The sequence below is a fragment of the Dendrobium catenatum genome, unplaced genomic scaffold (assembly GCF_001605985.2).
Source record: "Dendrobium catenatum unplaced genomic scaffold, ASM160598v2 fragScaff_scaffold_1280, whole genome shotgun sequence".
Taxonomy (NCBI): Eukaryota; Viridiplantae; Streptophyta; class Magnoliopsida; order Asparagales; family Orchidaceae; genus Dendrobium; species Dendrobium catenatum.
The window spans coordinates 93,366-115,045 of NW_021319742.1; the positions used below are offsets into that span (position 1 = coordinate 93,366).

Consider the following 21,680-nt stretch of genomic DNA (forward strand, 5'->3'; position numbering starts at 1 on the left):
TGGTCGAAGGATGAGTGGTGGTCCGATGACCGTAGGTGGTTCGGCGATGATCGGCGATAAGAGCGGTCATCCGGCAATGGTTGACAGAAGTTCACTTGCAGTGGTGCTTGTGTGGAACTCTAATCCACTTGAAGCCTCAAAGTTCTCTCCAATCTCCAGCTGGAGGGTCCAAGCTTGCAAAGGTCAAAACCCCCTCTCATGTGAGAAGTTGGGTTATATTTATAAATTTTTGAGAGGGGCATGGCCTTATAATATGAAAAAGATCATGGGCAAATTTAGAGTGCTCAATCAAACAACTCATATTAACCCCCTCAATTATAGAGCATTTGTCAAGCATTTAAGTGCCCAAATGATGTCAGAATTAAGCGATCTTATGCTCGTTGGATTCGTCGAGTCGCTTGATTCAACTATAAGCATGTCATATTTGGATATTATTTGATCATCTAATTTATAGTTTGAATATTTCAAATATATTTTGGTCTCTTGATTTGGACCCATTTGGGCTTGGATTGGACAAATTTCGGTGTCCTTGGATTCGCCTCTTCGAGATGTTCAATTTGACAATAAATTTGTTGAAATTGAATTTCAGATGATTCCAATTTTAATTTTAAAATTTTCTAACTTGGATATACCTTAAAATTCATGTCCAATCTAGAGGCTTTTTGGTGATTTTTTTTTAAAGACTCTTTTTGGTGATGTATCAATTAAATAGCAGATATTTAAATAAAAAATTAAGCATTATATATTTACCTATAATAAATAAAATAATAAAAAATTATCAACCTATAATTGGAATTAATACGTGGCAGACAAATAAATCTTAAATCAACTTTCAATCAAATAGAAGCTGTTTAGTTACGCTCCGTTGAAGTCCCCGTCAAATCACAGGTCCATCAACCCGAACTATACAGGGCTATTCCCGGAATATGCTGTAATTACAGTGATTTTATTTTGTTTTCCTGCGAAAAAAAAAAACTCTTCAAATCCTCTGCCTCTTCCAAATCCAACTTAGCATCCGCGGATCCCGATACTAGGGTTTCCACAAAAATCTCCGCCCTCCCCGATTATAAAGGGTTTTACTTCCTACGGCTCATTGCCTCTGATCTTTTCTGGAGGGTTTTTGAAGGCAGTCGCTACTGTTTGCCATACTCTTTCTCGTTGCGACCGCCTTTCCAGGATATATAGATCGGCCCTGCTTCGAGGCCCTAAAAGATCGTTCCTTGACATACTTCGACTCTGACTAGCTTTCCGCCGACATGATCTCCGCCGTGAAGCAGCCTTCGACGACGGCTTTTGTCGTCAATGATATAGCGCGGACTGGATTATTCGCTCTGCGGAGGAAGATATCCTTGCCACCGCTTCCTGCTTCAACGCTTCCCTCCTTATTGTGCTCCTCATCGCGATTGTCGTTGAAGCCTATGTGTGTTTCTTCCTCGCGGCAGGTAGTGGGATCACGTGATGAGGAGCTTCAGTTCAGGTGCGAAGCCTACGAGGCCGACAGGTCGGAGAACGTGTCGGTGCCTGCGGAGGAACCGCAATCCTCCACCGCCCAGAAGGTGAAGATCGGGATCTACTTCGCCACCTGGTGGGCACTTAACGTGGTGTTTAATATTTACAATAAGAAGGTCCTGAACGCTTTCCCTTTCCCTTGGCTGACCTCGACGCTCTCGCTTGCATGTGGATCTCTCATCATGCTCCTCTCCTGGACGATCAGGATCGCAGAGTCACCAAAAACTGATCTTGATTTCTGGAAGTCCCTCTTTCCGGTGAGAAAAGCTTGATCCTTTTGGGCGAGATATGTTTATTGGATTTCTCCAAGCTTTTAGATCTCCATCCAGTGAGAGAACATGGAGTTTGGGTTTCTTTCGTTTTCTACTGAATTTCTGAGTTTCTGATGTTGTTTTTTCGTTATTCGTACTTCCATATGCAGTATTCCTTGAATTTTTTGCTTCATTATTACTTCCTTTGGCGTTCCGGGAGATTTTGCGTTCTTTATTTTATTTTTGTTGTTGTGCTTTCATTAATCTGTTTCATGTTCAGAAAAAAACATAAAATTTCTTTTGGTATTTGCGGTTTGTTGATTGTTTCGTGGGTCCAACTGTGCTGTGAATCTTTGATGTTTACTTGGTTTTTGGCTGGTTTTGTCATAAAACAGTCTGCATTAAAAGTTTTCTGAGATTGTGAATTTACTTTGTTGTTTAGCTGGTCATATGTGTGGTTCTAATTTTGCAGGTCGCAGTGGCTCATACAATTGGACATGTTGCAGCAACGGTTAGCATGTCAAAGGTGGCAGTGTCATTTACTCACATAATCAAGAGCGGGGAACCAGCTTTTAGTGTGTTAGTCTCAAGGTTTTTGCTTGGGGAGACATTCCCTGTGTCAGTCTATTGGTCGCTCTTGCCAATTATCGGTGGCTGTGCTTTAGCGGCAGCCACAGAGCTCAACTTCAACATGATTGGTAATTCAATGGAATTCTTAGAAAACTCTATTTGTAGGGAAACTAAACTTTTTCTGCCAGTTTTATTTTGATCGTATATGCTTTAAAATGAAACAAATAAACAGTCTTGTTGATGTTGTTCTACCTCTTGGGAAATAGCTAATAATCATAATTTTTAAGATTCTATGTTGATATTTGTAGAAGTCAAACATAGAGAAACAAGTAATGGTTTGCATTTAGTGATGCTTAGGGAATTTGCAATTTGTGTATTTTTTTTAAAAATCAAACTGATTGATCTTCTTCTTCGATCTTATAAATGCAAAGTCAGGCATTTATATAAAATTTCATGCAAGTTGAGTAACTCTTATCGAAAGTAGTTAATGTTGCATTGTAATATATTTGGATTATCCATTAATGAAAAAGGGTAAGCATTCTCGAGGGCTGACTAAACTTTTAGAGTTCAATGAATGTTGTTCCATATCTTGTTTTAATGGTGGAGATAACGATCAATGGTGTTGATTTTTATGTTGGAGTACCTGTATTTTTTTTTGGAAAAAAGGAAGTTGATAGAAAAATTGAAGTCTTTCTAGGCCTAAAAATTAAGCATTTTTTAATTGTTGACTAAACAATTATAGAATTCAACGAATAGTGATCCGTATCTTGTTTCAGGGGTGGAGATAATGATATGTTGTTTTTTTTATTTTCAATTCTATATAATCTTTTTGTTTTTGTTTTTTTTTTTGAAAAAAAAAAGAAGAAGAAAATAATTAGGAATCTTTAAGTCTTTGTAAGCCTATTAACAATCCAATAGCAAGGTCAACTCAAAGTCATTCTTTTATATTTAAAGCGAAGCAACTTTTGATATGGATTGCCCCCAATCTAATATCAATTCATGCCAGATCTAATTCTTTAACTTTGGTTTGAGTAAAAAATTAATTTACAATCTTCCAAGACAAGTTTGTAGTTCAACATACATACTCTAGTACATACATATATAGAATCATATGTATAAAAGCATTATTGCATTGATGCATATATACCCATTCAAAACTAACTACATATGTAAATATATGTATATAAGCATTCATGCATATAGTTACTTTTTTTGTATGCAATTCAAGTTTAGCTCAATTCTAGTTCTATCCACACCAAGCTTGGCTTATTGAGTTTCTTCTGAGCCAAAATCAATTGGAATTTCAAAATCTCTGATGCTCCTCAACATGTAAATTACAGTTTTAATAGGGATAATTTAGAAGTTTTAAATGAGAATGCTATGCTCCCCAAGTCAGAAATCAAAAGTATTGATGAGATATAGAGAGAGGGCCAGCTCTTAATGCATTCATGCATGTATTTGTGTTACATCCAATCCTTTTTGGCCAATCAAGCATTCCAAACTTTGTGGTTTGTGGCTTGGGTAGCATAGCATTACTCTTTTTAAATATATGAGTTGGAAATTTTTCGTGCCTTGTTTTCTTGAACATTCTACTTCCCATTTTTTTGTTTCTTATCCCAGGCCTTCCTATTTCAAAGCCACTTTATTGTCTCTCAACAATGATTTTATTACTCTGGTTCCGGTCTTCTTTCCTTTCAGACATTTCTTACCTAAATTTCATGGCGAACATTTCTCTTTTAGATTGTGTAAAATCAATCCTTATGATTTATTCACTTCATTTTTATTTGTTATGGCCTCTTTTGAATTAGAAAATATTGTGGTCCACTGAAATGGTGAGCTGATTCATGTGGTAATTTCTAGAGAAGTATTAAAATTTTACTTCTCCAAATGCTTCCAAGTGGTTGGATTGATTGATATGTCAGTAGCTATCTCATTTGAACAACCTTTGTGGGTGCTAATTGGTGTTTGTTGTAATTCCAGGATTTATGGGTGCAATGATTTCCAACCTTGCATTTGTATTTAGGAATATCTTTTCCAAGAGAGGAATGAAAGGGAAATCAGTTAGTGGGATGAACTACTACGCTTGCCTCTCCATAATGTCCCTCCTAATACTCACACCTTTTGCCATTGCTGTTGAGGGCCCTCAAGTGTGGGCCGCTGGTTGGGAGACAGCCATTTCACAGATTGGTCCCCAGTTCATATGGTAAGTGTGCCATTGTCTTTTGAATTATCATTTTGATTTATTTTATTCTCCAATTTGTCAGCAGGTCACATGTTTTCTGCATAATTTATTAGAATAATTTAATCCTGGCTATGGGTAAGGGTGTGGGTTTATTTCAGCAATATATTTTCCATCGTTTATTAGATGGAAATTTACGTATAATTTGAGACTTCGTTTGGGATGGTTTTCTTACAACTTCTTAAAACAGCTTTCTAGTAAATTTTTTGCATGAAAACTGCTTTAAGAAGCAGTAAAAAAGCCCTCCCAAACGAAGCTGGAATCTATGGCGACTGAACCTATGGCGACTGTTAAAATTTGAAGTTAAAATCTTTAGATTCTGCAGATTCTTTTGTAAAAATGGTTCTTTTGAGTCTGTCGTCGTCTTATTTCTATAGTTTCTTTCTTCATTCGAGATATCTTTTTCTATAGCAAATTGTTCACTTCTTTATTATCTTATTTTTATCCTTTTTGGCTGCTTCTCCTTATCCATGGTCATTGTTTGTTATTTTCTCTGTAAAATAACTTGTTATTTCACAATTTGTTTACGAGCATTTTATCTGATTGTGTGGCTGTGAAAAATTTGCATATGCAGGTGGGTTGCAGCTCAAAGTGTGTTCTACCACTTGTACAATCAAGTTTCATATATGTCTCTGGATGAAATCTCTCCACTTACATTTAGCATTGGCAACACTATGAAGCGGATATCAGTCATCGTCTCTTCGATCATAATCTTCCACACTCCTGTCCAACCCATCAATGCACTTGGAGCTGCCATTGCCATCCTTGGAACCTTCTTGTATTCACAGGTAACTATTAGTAAACTTCGTTTCTTCTGGTGATTTCCCTTTCATTTCGATGATATATATTGCGAAATGTTCTTTTATGGCGAGCTTGCCTTCACAAAACTTATGAAGTTTTATTTTCATCAATAATGTTGCCAAAACTCGGTTTTGGATGCTTGAAAAGCTTCACTTAGGTTTCGTTTGAGACTACTTTCTTATTGCTTCTTAAAATAACTTTTTAGTAAAAAATTTTAATTTTTGTACTAAAAAGTTGTTTTAATAAGTGGCAATAAAGCCATCCCAAACGAAGCCTTGATCATGCGATGAGAATTAATAGTACAATATGGATTGGACGAACTGATATATTAGTGTTCATCTGCATATCATTAACGTTTTACACAAAACTAACTCTTTATATGTACTATCACACTTCTTTGGGTCTATCAAATTCCTTTAAACTGAGGTTATCCTCTATATTGTGCTTGGTAACTCGACAATTTAATAATAAAAAAATAGTGACAATAATAATAAAGAAAATGGTCTTAAATCTTAATCTTGCATTGACAGTTGACTGCATTTTGAGTTTCCCAGCTTAATCTCAATTTTTTTGCAATTTATACCAGGTCTGTTACAGAGATGTCATGTATTGAGATTTCTTTGCTTTTTTTTTCTATAATTAATTAATGACACCGCATTTATCTGAAATTATATCCTCCTTTAGTAGCAAATCAAGTATGAATTTCAAAACAGAATTCCAACCAAAGCCCTACACGGGTCTTGATTGCGTACACAAGCTCTGCGCGGGCGGGCTTTGCCCACCCATGATGACTTTCGAGATGTTGTACCCACCCATACCTACTCACTTTTCACGCTTTTTGAACGTTATTTGCCATGGACTAATGGCCTTGAGGCTTGTTGCCTTTTGCACTAAGCACAAACTTTCAAGCTGCATATCAAAATTTATCGTGGTCGTAGTGCTATTCAATGTTATGCATTGCGTAGTGAGGATTGTGGTAATATACTGCATACAGTGGTTATCAATGTAAATCGGTTTATCCTCCGATGTTGAGTACCCACCCATGAGGTCATGGGCGTACCCATACGGGTGGGTGCGGGTATGAGTACCCAATGCAGGGCTCTGATTTCAGCAATGCAAGCTCCAGATAGGCTTCCTATGTTTTCTTCTTGGAAGCTAATGTTATTGATCTATAACTAGTTAAAATAAGTATTTCAATCTTGTTGTTGCAGGCAAAGCAGTAATGTGTAACGGACTGTCAACTTGTGACAAGATCGACGCTTGAAACATGGCTGAAGATTCAGTTTTGGCTGGCGAAACAGCAGTGTTTGTTTGTAGATATAAGATAGTTGGAACAGTAGTTGATTATCGAATAATCCTTGCTGGTTTGTCAAATTAGCTGGCTATGTGATCAACTTGCAAGGACCAAGCGAATGTTTTAAGCAGTCTAGCAATAAGTTGCCGAGTGTTGTCTCCAGATGATGGGGTTATATAAACCTTGTTGATTGTATTGGTTATGAGTTTTGGAGTGTTAGATATTTATTTGCATTTGTTTTCTGTGTTTGTTTGATGCGAGAAATTATTGCGTTTGGTCCGGACCGGATTTCAATGAATTCTAGTCACGTGGTATGTACGCAGAATGTCGTCCGGAGATCAACCAGGATGCGTCATATCACCTCAGTGCTCGATACCACTGCTCGATACCGTTGATGTGGTGCATTCTGGTTTGTCTATGGACGACGTTTTGCATCTGGTCTTCACACAGAATAATTTCTGGTGTGTTATATGTATCTTATATATAAATTGCACACAGGATGTGTATAAGTTACGTGACTTGTATACATTGGAGTCTGGACGTGAGCTACGTCTAGGCTCCGCACATAATAATTTCTCTTTTGATGCATGCTAGAAAAGGCTAGTTTTTTTCTTCAGCTTCGCTGCTAAATATTGATTGGATGTATTTTTAAGCTGGTTTTGTGAGTGATATTTTTTAGGATATATTGATGCAAAATATATGAGGATGGCCTTTTAAGTATTTTGATTTATATTGAGATCATGTATAATAATAATAATTTTATCATAATTGGATGAATTTGAAGCTCATTTAGATGCATTTGGGACGCTTGTTTTCCATCTTTAATTTGAGGGAGCAATTTTCCTATGGTCCTTTTAAGATCGAGCTTGAGCTTGATTAATTAATCAAGATAGAATTCGAGCTTAATTTTATGAGTTTGAGTTACAATTAAAGAGAAAAAATAATTATGATTCAAGTAATTATTATAATAAAAGTATAAAATGAATGAGATACTAGAAAATAAATAATAGATAATTATTTCATATAAGAAAATGAGTGTTATTAATATTTTTGAAGTTTGAAGAACTAATGAAAAATTAAAGTAGTTTTTTAATTATACTAAAAAAATTATTTTGATCCTTCAAATTTTAAAAAATGAATTAAAATAATCCAAATTGAATTATTTCAGTATTTTAGTTCAATTTTAAAGAGTTAAGCGATTAAAATGATTATTTAATATAGTTGATTATTTTGATACTTCTTAAAAATTAATAGACCATTTTTACCTCTATTTTATTCTTTTAAAGCTTTCTACTTTTAAATTCTAAGTAATATATTTTATAGACATTTTTTTAAACGGCTGAGTTCAGTGGTTAATGAGTTAAGTCGAGATTAACATGAGCTTAGCTCGTAAATCCTCAGAGTTTAATTTGATTGTGAAATTCGACGGTTTGAAATTTGTTGAAAAAAAAAATAGGTCTCAAGGGATTTTAAAAATTATTAAATTTATTTTGAGATTTTATAATAAAAAAATTAAAAATTAATTAATTAATTACTATATTTATTTTAAAATAAACCAAACGGCCTCAAAGCTTATATTGACCTAATTTGATTTGGACGTCCTTTGACTTAAGGCGGTAAGTTGTATTCTCATTTTCTGTGGTCACCGAAGTTAAATTTAGTTCAACTATTTTCAACTACCCTACAAAAAAATATTGTGCTTACCGTCACCGGTTATATATATATAAAGATGAAACTTATAAGAATAATTTGTTTGTATGAATTATCAAAGTATCATGCATCTATAAATTATAATGCTATACATAGTTTATGAATAAAATTAAAAATAAGTTACTATATAATATGTTTTGCATCATGTGCTTTGATATATTATTTATGATTTGTCTCCAAAAAAATGTCTTGATTATGCACGAATCTCGAAGCATATATGAATTAACAACTTTTAAAATTAAATGCGGGACCATCATTACTCTAATTTTAGCAAACATATAGTCAAATTAAACATCAAAGTGAGACGAACCCAACACCAAAATCGGTCCACTCCAAGCTCAAATGAGCTCAAATTAAGGGCTTAAAGCATATTCAAAGCTCCAAAGTAATAATTAGATGATCAAATGATATCCAAAAATGACATTTTTATAGTCGAATCGAGTGGCTCAACAAGTCGAATCTAAAGAGCCAAATATCGGTTAATTTTGATATCATTAAGATACATAAATGTTGAACAAATGCTCTGTGATCGAAAGAACCAGTATGGGTCATTCGATAAATCACTCTTAATTTGTTATGAATCTTCTTCACATTTACGGAGCATGCCCTCTCAAAATCTGTAAATAGATTCTCTCTTTTCACATGAAAATGTACTTGAACTTTTGGAGGCTTAGACCCTTGGCAAGAGACTTAATAGAGCTTTGAAGCTTTGTCCGACCTCTATTGCCTGCTTACTACAATTTGTCCAACCACCGTTGCCCGTTGATTACGATCCCTCCAACCTTCATCACCTGCTGATTACGGTCCTACTGACCAAACAAATAGGCTAACATTCTTATGAAATCAACTATCATATCATTGAATTCTTCCAACTTTCATCATGTAATGTGTTTTATATGATATATATTCTCTATATTGAGTCAAGGCCTTTCCCCGAAGAAACACTAGTAAAATCATTTTAACTAGATCAAGCCCTGTGATTTTTTCCCTATTTAGAATTTTCCACATAAAAATCTTATCATCTCTTATGAATCTTGCACCTCTCTCTCTTTTTATACGTGTAATGAGTATTCATATAAAACTAGAACGTCAAATCCTATATCTTTCAACCACCGTAAATATTCCAGCATGCAACAAATATATATATATATATCCATTTTATAAATATCGTCTCTAAGAAACCCTAAAGAGAGATTTTTCATGGGCATACAACAGATTTTCAAGAGAGTTTCTAGAGATTTATGAGAGGAGAGATTTGAGAGGCTTAGTAAGAATTTATTTATTTATTTATTTATTTTTGTTCTTTTGGAAATTTGTGTATCAGAACAATCTTCAAATCATAACTTTTTTCCATCTGTTTTGGGAGTTTGGAGCTATTAGTGGAGAGCTTCTTGACTCTTATTGTAGAGACCAAGGACATTCTGTACAGATCTTTGTATCTTGTGGATTTTTTTTTTTTTTTTTTGGAAATTTTTGGGGTGTATCATTAAAAGGAACTTACAAGTGAGTAAAATGTAAAAGGAAAACATAGTCCTGGATCTCAACAACAAAAGAGAAGCCAAGGACTCAAAATAAGGACAAAAACCTGCAGAAAAATACAAAAGCTAGAAGGATATAAACTATGGACTCAGGCAGGTCATGGTGATAAACACGAACGGGACCAAAATTGCACGAGAGGGACTACAACAGAGCGAAGCCCCTGGTTGCCAAAAAGACCATCATAGGGGTAGCTAGGATTAGCAGCAATTATCATTGTCCTTCCAAAAATAACACACATGCCACAAAAAGCAGGCAACAAAGATCGAATATGTAGGAAACTGCATTCACAAAGCATTCCTAAAATCCTTCCAATTAGAGGCCTTCCGTATAATAGCTTTTTTAATTTTAGCAATCACCGTGGCTTGACAGTCAAGAAAACCACCAAATATTCATTTCTAGCCCTCCAGACATAGTAAATGGTTGCACGGGCAGCAAGAAGGAAATAACTGATACGTTGGTCAGAAAATCCCTGATCCAGAAACTATCCAAAGCCTGAAGCAAGTTCGGCCTCATAAAGAAGTTTATCCAACCAAGGGAGGAAGTGCTTTATTATGCTGAATGTGAATTTACATTCAAAGTAAAGGTGAGATAGGGATTCTTGTTCTTCATGGCAGAAACAACAATTAGTAAAAGTTAGGATCCCACGAGAGGCTAAAACATCTGCAGTTTTTAAACCACCTTTGAAAGCCATCCATACATAAGCTGAAAAACGTAATGCTGCTTTTTTGTGCCAAGAAACAATCTCCATAGAAGAGTAAAATAGAGATAAAAAAGTATTAAAATTAGGATTTTGAGTGCCCAGCTTGTGATGCTTTTCCAAATTACTATTAATGTGGATGGCTGGAATATTAGAAACAATCGAGGCATCAAAACAGTGAGGGATAGACCAACTATTACCAATAATAAACTTAGAAACCGTCCAGTTAAAGGAGGAAAAATCGTTGAGAGCCTGAGTCTCATTCAGCATATCCCTAATAGAGATGTCATTGCACCGAGGGTCTCATAATAAAGACGGATTGCTACTCGAGTGGACAGACAAAGAAATGCAGTGTTTAATTGTATTAGCTGTCTTGCATAAATGCTTCCAGTAGGGTGAGCTTTTAATAGACATTGAATTCCACAAAGAATGATACTTGGATCTCCACCAATTAAAAAGCAAATTGCTATATTATCGAACAGGAAAACTGTGATATAAAGAGTCAATATAAGGGATACCTAGGCCACCGTTATGTTTGGGTGTACAAGTATCTTTCAAAGATATTGTGTAATTTTCTCAGGTTTATATTGCCAAAATAAAGGAAAGTTTGTGGATTTAGGTGGAGCAATAGTGTTTGCATACTTTTTGAGTAGAAAAGTGATGCAGAGGATGACTTTATTACTCATAAAAGAGGGAGGTGTCTCCCCTTGCAGGGAACAGAAGAAGAGAGTAATTTAGAGGATTTCTTTTTTCTCAATAGATTTAAAATTGGTGTTTAAGCTGGTACAGAATAATTATAATTTTGAAAGGCACAACATAACACTTTCAAATGGCATCATAGTTAATGGATGGTCTACACCTCAACTAGATCCAAATATGGCATATTGCGAAAAAAGAAATCAATCACTCGACTGCCACTATTCGATAGTACTCATTTTGACTTTCGTGAAGTGCAAATGGCAACCTCCAAACAATCAATTAACAATAAAATGGTGAAATATTGTATAAGTACGATACACACCATCACATACGATAGAAAATGTGATAACGATCGAACTTACATTCAGTGAATAGAATTTTTATTAAATGGAACTGCAAAACTGGGGTTCGTTTGGAACGGCTTTTTTGCAGCTTCTTAAAGCAGTTTTTTTGTACAAAAATTCAAATTTTTTAGTAGAAAGCTGCTTTAGAAGCAGTAAGAAAGCCGTCTCAAACGAAACCTCAATTTGAAAAGCTTAAATTGTATGGTTTGTGCATTGAAATCTAAGGATTATATAGTGTTTCCATTTGCACAATGAGAAATAAAATTTGGGTTAAATTATTCATTATATATCTGTGTGTATCTTACCTTAATTCTCATGACAGAAAAAAATTTTTTTTTTTTTATATATAATAAGGGGAAAGTTTGAAGGGACAACAACTTAAAGCTTGCTTATTTTGAAGTTTTGAAAGAAAAGTAAAAAAAGCAATAAGGAAAATAAAGCATTCACCGGATAGATGAAAGACATGAGGACAAAAGCAGAAGCCTTGGCGAGTGATTAGAGCTGTAGGTGTTTCAGAGCGGTTTGAACATCCTTGTCCCCTCTGCCACTACAGTTTATGACCACCTTTGCTCCATTTGGTAGTGTTGGACAGAGCTTTTCCAAATAAGCCAATGCATGTGAAGTTTCCAGCGCAGGAATAATTCCCTCCAAACGAGATAATCTCTTGAAAGCTGATCAGAAATGAACTCGACAGATAAGAAAAAAATTCATATCTAGAGACCATCAGAAGATAAAATTCCAGTTGTATACACGCCAATAACATCAGTGAATAGTTCGAAAACTCATCTATCTTGCTCATACCCAATCAGATATTACATATTGTCATATTCAATGTGTGACTAGTCAACTCATGCAAGATCCAAGAAAAAACACAAAGCAAGATGCCTAACATGTGCTACATTTCCTGAAATGTAATATGTGAAGAGAAGTTTTATTTAAACAATAATAATAAGCTCACATTAGAAGCCCGCACAAATCAAAATTATGCATGTTGAATACTGAATAGGGGAGCAACATCTAATTAATGCTCTTTCCTCAGGAATATTTAGTAAAATGGATAAGTAAAAAATAAAATATAATGGCTTCAACAAGAATTTAATCAAAATTCAGGGGTATAGCACAATGAATACATGAACTGCAATGATTAAAAATAATCCTGGTTGAATTAAGAATTAAATGAAAAGGCCCTCTGAAGTTGTCTTGTGAAAATAAGTTAACATCGCTTTTAAGCCAATTCAACATGATAGAACAAGGCATATTGAGATTGAAAAATATTTTATTTAGGAGAAGTTAGAAGAATGTCTGATTTGCATGTCATATCTACTCTCAGAAGGTCAACTAGCAGTTGTCTCACAAAGAGGCTTAATATTTTTAAGATTGGATTAGAAGACATTCTCCAAGTTGAGGGAGTGTTAAATGGTTTGAATAAGTAATGGAGGTCTTGCCTATCCAAAATAGAAGTCCAGTAGTCAATAGGTCTCCAGTTGATATGTACATACATTGAGAGCTCGATAGTCCATCTATATAGTTCATAATGCATTGTGCCAATAGAATGCTATAGCAGAGAATTTTAATTCAATCAATTCAAATAGGGTCGTGTATGGTACAATTGAAAGGTTATTATGTACAATTAAAGGTTTTTCAGCAGGAGATATAATGCTTCATATATTTTTCCTATGTTGGTGTAGGCTGGTTTCATTTTTCTTTTCTAATATATTATAAATGCTTACATGTATCTGATACGCCTTGGACATAAAAGCAATAAATAAAGGAGAAGAACAACGTAGGAACACCAAACTAGGGCTGATTTTTTTATCTTTTTTCAATAATAAAGCAAGATACAATTGATCTACTATTCGAGAGGCAGATCAGCTCTCCCAAAAACCCTAGATGCCGTTAAGAACTCACAATAAACACTAGGAAAATAAACTCAACAATATCAACCTTAAACCATAGACAAACTCCCCCTTAAAAAGCCCTAGAATACAATAACACAATTAGAACCTTCCTAATCAGCATAAACATAATTTATGAGACCTTTCTAAATAAATAGAACCTTTCTAATCAACTTAAACATAATTTAGGAAATCTTCCTAAGAAATTAAACATACTTTAGGAAATCTTCCTAAACAACTAAACACTTCTTAAATAGCATAAGCACAACTAGAAAACTTTCCTAAACAACTTTTCCCTTGATTAGGAACCTTCCTAAATAATTTTCTTTAATTAGAAACTATCCTAAACAATTCTCTCTTGTTTAGGAACCTTCCTAAATAGCTCCCCCTTCCTAGTTGTGCCCCCCAAGCATATCAATACTCTCCCCCAAAAAATGCACCTTATCCTCAAGGTGGAAGGATGGGAACTGTCTCTTGATATGCTCGTAAGATTCCCATGTGGCTTTGTGCTCCAGGAAATCCTTTCACTTCATAAGTACCTTCTGAACAATAAACCCATTATGCTGAGAAAAAGTTCGCAATTTTTTGTTAAGGGGAACAAAATGTACGATGCACTTATGTATAACAGACTGGGTTTGGACATTATCTCGATGGAAGCTGTAAAAGAGCTCTCCAGTACCTCTGGATTGCATAAAAGTCAAATTGTCCGGGAATGAGTAAAACATGTAGGTCTACATCCATTCTTGCACCATAAGAACTAAATTTTTGAGGATCGGGATGAATAGGTGCATCTCTTGTTGCAAGATATTCAACTTGTTTCACATCAAGACTAGGATGCAATGACCCTAGGATTGCCACCGTAAGATCGCCACCTCCCCAATAGCTTCTTCCTCCTCTAGTTTAATGGTTGTCGTAATCTCACCATATTTCCCCTTTGTATCGAGGGTGGGAATCCCACCTTTCTTTCCTACGCCTCACATGATCTGATCCCCATGGTTCGACCCGTCCCCCTCCTCCGGTCGTCTATTTCCCTTGCCCAAAAGACATCCTATAGTGGTTAGTGTTAGACCGGTCCACTGGACCGGTCCAGCCGGTCCAGGCGGCACCGCTTCACGGGCAAAAATCGCAAATAGGCGGAGATTTCTTCCGCCTGGGCGGAAGCCGCGCGTGACGCACGCCTTGTGGGACGGTTTCGGCAAGGAAAATTGAGGAAGTTTAGGAGGGGAATTGATTGCAGGGATCGTTTAGGGAATTCCTTTTGAATTGTATGCATTAAATAGATGTTTTTCCTAGGGTTTGAGTATCTTGAATTTGGCTGAAATTTGAGATCTCTTAGATTTAGGATTTCTTTGGGCTCTAGCGGCGTCTAGAGATTTGGGAGAGATCGATCCTCCTCTCGAATTGAGGATCAATTGTATCTTGCTATTTTATTCATCTTCTAGTGAAATACAAGCCTTCTACTTGTGTTTTCGAGATGTTTTCCTTATATTCCTGCTGTTTTTCTGCTGGGGACAGCAAACTACTGCTGTATTTTACTGTTTTGGATTAGGGTCACTTGCAAACCAAGTGTTTCCTACCAGTTAGTCACCCCATCAACTTAACGAAAATCCCTTCCTGATGTCCCCCCATCCAAAAACCCTATTCCGCCCCTTATTGGAGCCTTGGGAGATCGCTCTTGACCCCCTCCTTCTCTGATGACCCACTCCCCTTGCCCGAAATGCATCACATAGTGATCAGCCACCCTACCATTTGATACGCCTTGAAAGTAAAAACAACAAATAAAAGAAAAGAATAGCATAGGAGCACAAAGATATGGCTGATTTTCTTATTTCTTCTTCAATAATAAAGCAAGATACAATTGATCTGCAATTCGAGAGGTAGATCAGCTCTCCCACGAACCTTAGACTCCGCTAGGAACTTACAACAAACATTAGAAAAATAAACTCAGCAATATCCTCCCCTAAACTATAGAATAATTCCTTAAATAGCCCTAGAACACAATAACACAATTAGAACCTTCCTAATCAGTATAAACATAATGTAAGAAAACTTTCTAAATAAATAGAACTTTCTTAATCAACATAAACATAATTTAGAAAACCTTCTTAAACAATTAAACACTTTTTCAATAACAACAACCCCCCCCCCCCCTTGAATAGGAACATTCCTAAATAATTTCCTTTAATTAGGAACTTTCCTAAACAATCCCCTCTTGATTAGAAACCTTCATAAGCAGCTCTCCCTAACTAGCAATGAGCCCCCCTAGCACATCAATACTCCCTCCCAAAAAATGCACCTTGTCCTCAAGGTGGAAGGATGAGAATTGTCTCCTGATCAACTCGTAAGGTTCCCACGTGGCTTCGTGCTCCGACAAATCCTTCCACTTGATAAGTACTTTCTGAATAATAAACCCATGATGTTGAGAACAAATTGGCATCTTTTTGTAAAGGGTAACAAAATGTACGACGCACTTATGCATAACAGACTCGGTTGGGACATTATCTCGATAAAAGCTATAAAATAGCTCTTTAGTATCTCTAGATTGCATAAAAGTCATGAATTATCAAGGAATGGGCAAAAATGTAGGTCTACATCCATTCTTCCACCATAAGAACTAAATTTTTGAGAACCTAGATGAATAGGTGCATCTCTTGTTGTAAGATATTCAACTTGTTTCACATTAAGACTAGGATGGCCACCGTAAGATCGTCACCACACCAATAGCTTCTTCCTCCTCCAGCGTAACGATTGTCATGATCCCTCCATATTTCCATCGTGTATCGAGGGTGGGAATCCCACTTTTCTTTTGTCCGCCTCACATGATCCGATCCCCATGGTTCAACCCATCCGCCTCCTCAAATCGTTCACTCCCCTTGTCTAAAAATCCTCCCATAATTGTCATCCACCCCATCACATATACCACGAAACTCCCTTCCTGTTGTCCCCCCATTCGAAGACCCTATTCCGTTCCTTATCGGAGCCCTAGGAGGTGGCTCTTGACCCCCTCCTTCTCTGATGGTCCACTCCCCTTGCTCGAAATGCCTCCCATAATAGTCGGTCACCCTACCACCTCCACCACGAAACTTCCTTCCTCCTGTCCTCCCATCTGAAAATCCTATTCCGTACCTTATCGGAGCCCTATGAGGTGGCTCTTGACCCCTCCTCCGATGACCCACTCCCCTTGCCCAAAATACCTCCCATAATGGTCAACACACTATCACCACAACCAAAAAACTCTCTCATTGTTGTCCCATCATCAGGAAACCCTAATCTGCCCCTTATCAGAGCCCGAGAAATGGCTCTTGATGAAAGAAACTCTCCTCGTCGAACTCCTTCTGTCTATATCTCCTTTCCCTTTGATTCAGCTAAGGGAATCCCTCCCTTTGATTCAGCTAAGGGAATCCCAGTCAAATATTAGTTAGGGTTAGCCATCGAAATCATCGGTGGAGTTTTTATTGCACTGCAAGAGCTTCATGATCATCTCCTCCATAATTTCCTTTACCTTTGGTTTAGACTAGGAATAGCCGGCAAAGCCTTCAATTGCATCTCGATCAACTTCATTTAATATTTTCCATGGATGAAAACCTTCCTTCCATGAATGAAAACATCTTCTCCATGTCGGATTTGATTTGCTCCATCTTACTTTCCAACACCTCCACCTTTTTTACTATCATAGGTCCCAAAAAAAAGTGCTCTAATACCAATTTGATACGCCTTTGACTTAAAAACAGCAAATAAAAGAGAAGAAGAGCGTAGGAACATAAAGATAGGGCTGAATTTCTTATTTCTCCTTCAATAATAAAGCAAGATACAATTGATCTACTATTCGAGAGGTATATCAGCTCTCCCACGAACCCTAGATGCCGCTAGGAACTAACAACAAATATTAGAAAATAAACTCAGTAATATCCTCCCCTAAACCATAGACAAACTCCCCATTAAATAGCCTTAAAACACAATAACACATTTAGAACCCTAAATTATATTTATTTTTATCAAGAATGTTCTATTTATTTAGAAAGGTTTCCTAAATTATGATTTTAGAAACATTCCTAAACAATTAAATATATTTTAGGAAACATTCCTAAACAATTAAACACTTCCTAAATAGCATAAACATAACTAAAAAAATTTTCCAAAACTACTTGCCACTTGATTAGGAACATTCCTAAATAATTCTCCTTAATTAGAAATTTTTCTAAACAACTGCTTCTTGATTAGGAACTTTCCTAAATAGCTCCCCCTTCCTAGCTATGGGCCCCGCAATGTATAAGTATCCATTAAATGTTGTATGCTTTACTGCACCATGAAGCAGCACTGCTTACAATACCGCTCCTCTCTGCAGTTGAAGCAAAACTTAGTAGTTTAAACTTCATGGTGTACTACAGGTTTCAATAACACCTCTATTTGTAGATAAAACTAGCTTTTGAGAACCAAGAAATCTAATACCTGCACTTTTTCTTCCGTTTACCATACACAATAATCAGATTTGGAAGATAGCACAATGATACAATAAATAGAGCACTTAACAAAAGAGTAGCCACAGTTAATATTCAATAAGCTTGAAACTTGCAAAGTTATGTTCAACAGGACCCTGAAAATGCCAAAAAGCAACTCTTAAGTATCTAGCTCAAAATATTCATATTGTTCTATGCGTCTGATGTTCAAGCAACGTAAAGAAACGCCTATATTAAGGCTGCGTTTTTATAAAAGTCAAAATAATACTCCTTTGAAAAGAACATCATGAGGCAAACCATCATCATACATAGACAAGTCGCTGAAGACACATGAATGCTATTTATGCTAAATCAAAGTTCATACTCCAACGCATAATAACAAAGCATGATTTTCATAAGCACAAATTAGATTTGGAACATACTACGTAAACCAAAAGTATGAGAAGTCTATTGCTCATGTTATCCATCCTGATGGAGAACTCTGATTTCTAATTCAAGACATGGACGAATAAGACATGAAATTGAAAATATCAAAAGTTTGAATTACCTTCCAACGCCTCTTCATCTGTGACACTATAATATTCAGCACGTCCGATATCCTTCAAAAAACTATGTTCAGGCCCAACACCAGGATAATCCAAACTGTCAATTATAGCAAAAAACGGTCAATATTACCAGTAAAGACCATGAATGCTTATACATCTTGAGAAACATGTTACTAACCCAGCACTGATTGAATGTGGTTCAATAATTTGCCCATCATCGTCTTGTAATAAATAACTCATGGCACCATGTAGGACACCCACCTCTCCTTTTGTCAATGTTGCAGCATGTTTTCCACTTTCCAAACCAAATCCTGCAGCCTCAACACCAATCAACCTAACATCTTCATCATCAACAAATTCATGAAAGAGGCCCATAGCATTTGAACCACCACCAACACAAGCAACAAGTACATCAGGCTTGCCACCCCATTTTTCCATTGCTTGTCTCCTTGTCTCCTTGCCAATCACAGCATGGAAATCTCTAACCATCATTGGGTATGGATGCGGGCCTGCAACAGATCCAAGAATATAGTGGGTGGTCTCAACATTAGTCACCCAGTCTCGGATGGCTTCTGAAGTGGCATCTTTCAGTGTAGCTGTCCCAGAATGAACCGCTCTCACCTGCATAAACATAGAGGCCAAAGTGCTTCACCAATGGTAACAATAAACATAAAGCCAAAGTGCCTCATCATTGGTAACAAAAAGTTATCGTAATTAAATAGATAATCTAGTTCTTCAAAAACACAGAAAATTTATAATGTCAGTAAAAAGTAATATAGAAGGGCAGAATGCAAAATGACCATGACAACGAGATAAGTTCTTGCCTCTGGATCTCTCTTGCCACTCACTGTCTCAGCATACACCTTCAAAATGATCCTTTTCACCAATTTATCAATAACAAGGTAGTGCCAAAAATAGATACAATGAATCAACTTTTGTCAGTCTGGGCTTTGGTTTCATTTTCATTGCCGTGGTTATAATTTTATGGGTTCAGAATGTTAAAACCAAATATTGGCATGAAGCCATCAGTTATACTTTATTGTGAAAGTAGACAATCTCACAGAAGACAGAACCTCCTGTTACTGGAAGGCATCTTCAGGCATAACTTGTACAAAAATGTATGATAATAGAGAAGGCAAGATCATCTACAGACCTCAGCACCCAGAAGGCGCATGCGAAAGACGTTTAGTGATTGTCTTTCCATGTCCTGAGCACCCATGTAGATAATGCATTGCAATCCAAATCTTGCACATACAGTAGCTGTTGCAACACCATGCTGGCCAGCACCAGTTTCTGCAATAATTCGTTTCCTCCCCAAACGCTTTGCAAGTAGAGCTTGTGCAACAGCATTGTTGATCTTATGTGCCCCAGTGTGGTTAAGATCTTCCCTTTTCAGGAAAATAAGGGGCCCCTCACCTTCAGAACTTTTGTAGTGCTCTGTAAGTCGTTCTGCAAAATAAAGCGGGCTCTCCCGTCCAACATAATCTCGAAGAATGCCATCTAATTCTTTCTGAAAATAGAATAAGCAAGGACAATGATAGCAATTAATAAACTATGATAGATGCAGATTAAGGAAATATCAAGTTCTCAGAAGATGGCTTGATACTCAAATATCAGTAATCCAGTATACAGTAAAGAATGTTTTAAGAAACTTGAGCATCGGTAAATCAGTAAATTAATAAAAAATAACAGGCAGAATAACATAATTTCCAGTAATTCAGGTGCAAAATAACAAAAAAATGGATTAAGCAGTAGCAACAATAACAACATCAAGCCTTTATCCCACAAAGTGGAGTTGGCTATATGAATCATTTTTTTCAATTGTGTACCGGTAAGAGTCGAATTCTCGTTGAAATCTAATATAAAAAATGTCATTTTTAATACTTACTAACCAAGTCTTTTTAGGTATACCTCTACATTTTTTAACATAGGTCATATCTAATACCTCTATTCTCCAAACTTGGTCATTGAAAAACCGACGTTTTATGTGACCAAATCATCTAAGGCAACTCTCTCTAATCTTATCTTCCCCTAGAGCTACTCCAACCTTTTCACATATATACTCATTTCGCATTCTATCTTTAAGAGTAAAGCTACTCATCCACCTGAGCATCCTCGTCTCTTTAACACTTAATTTTATAATTATCTTTTAATGACCAACATTTTGTACCATAACGTATTATAGGTCTCACCATCATCTCATAAAATTTTCCCTTAAGTTAGAGAGGCATTTTTCTATCACATAGCAGGCCCGATGCATTCCTCCACTTCAACCAACTAACTTGAATGCTAAAATATTATTGCCTAACCCTAAAAAGAAGGATATAGCAGTGCAAAAAAAAATGTGATAGGAAACACTTGGATTTCCAAGTGTTTCTCACCAAAACCAAGTAGATCCAATGTAAAACTGCTGTCCACAGCAGAAAAACAGCCAAAAACAGTAGGAAAGCAGGGAAAAACTGCAGAAAAATCAGAGAAAATACTTGTAAAGCGAGGAGTATCGATCTCTCCCAAATCTCTAGACGCCGCTAGAGCCCAAAGAAAACCTAAATCTACGAGATCTCAAATTTCAGCCAAATTCAAGATGATCAAACCCTAGGAAAATCTACTATTTAATGCATACAAAACAAAAGGAAATCCCTAAACAGTCCCTACATTCAAATTCCCCTCTTAATTTCCCCAAAAAAGCTTCCTATTCGGCTCCCGCAAGGCACGCGGTGCGCGCGGCCTCCGCCCAGGCGAACAAATTGCCTGTTTCGCGATATTCGCCCGTGAACCAGTCCCGCCTGGACCGGCTGGACCGGTCCAGTGGACCGGTCTAACAATACTCCCCTCCCGAAAATCCACCTTGTCCTCAAGGTGGAGATATGCTCATGTTCTGGTGGAGGTGGCCATCCTTGAGGTGACCTAGGATGCACGGACACGACGACACGGACACGACACGACACGGACACGGGACACGGCATTTTTTAAAAATATAGGACACGGGTGCGGCGTGGACACGGCATAATAATTTTAAATATAATATATATAAATTAAGGTAATATTATATTAAAAATGACAAGCAATATTAAATCAAAATCATGATAACTTGTTTAGCTCATAACATAAAGATGTTTAATACAAAATG

At 36.4% G+C, this 21,680-nt stretch overlaps 2 protein-coding genes across 2 annotated transcripts; one reads left to right on the forward strand and one right to left on the reverse strand.

The window, feature by feature from the left end:
- The first annotated feature begins 956 nt into the window (after window positions 1-956).
- LOC110114410 (glucose-6-phosphate/phosphate translocator 2, chloroplastic) lies at window positions 957-6,906 on the forward strand. The gene is made up of 5 exons (XM_020847275.2): window positions 957-1,766; window positions 2,233-2,458; window positions 4,311-4,533; window positions 5,144-5,357; window positions 6,582-6,906. The coding sequence occupies exons 1-5, from the start codon at window positions 1,257-1,259 to the stop codon at window positions 6,591-6,593; spliced, it is 1,185 nt and encodes a 394-aa protein (XP_020702934.1). The 5' UTR covers window positions 957-1,256; the 3' UTR covers window positions 6,594-6,906.
- A 5,097-nt stretch (window positions 6,907-12,003) lies between these two features.
- LOC110114400 (tryptophan synthase beta chain 1) lies at window positions 12,004-20,066 on the reverse strand (the record flags this gene model as incomplete). Its single annotated transcript, XM_020847262.2, is given in 4 exon segments — window positions 12,004-12,324; window positions 18,553-18,647; window positions 18,729-19,171; window positions 19,704-20,066. Coding segments are annotated over 4 exon segments (1,077 nt in total), but the record flags the coding sequence as incomplete, so codon positions are not given.
- Between the last annotated feature and the right edge of the window lie 1,614 nt (window positions 20,067-21,680).

Bases quoted from the DNA above. Each gene is read 5' to 3' on its own strand.
- LOC110114410 (XM_020847275.2), top strand. From the start codon at position 1,257: ATGATCTCCGCCGTGAAGCAGCCTTCGACGACGGCTTTTGTCGTCAAT. The intron at 1,767-2,232 runs GTGAGAAAAGCT...CTAATTTTGCAG, and splicing joins TCTGGAAGTCCCTCTTTCCG to GTCGCAGTGGCTCATACAAT. The intron at 2,459-4,310 runs GTAATTCAATGG...TTGTAATTCCAG, and splicing joins GCTCAACTTCAACATGATTG to GATTTATGGGTGCAATGATT.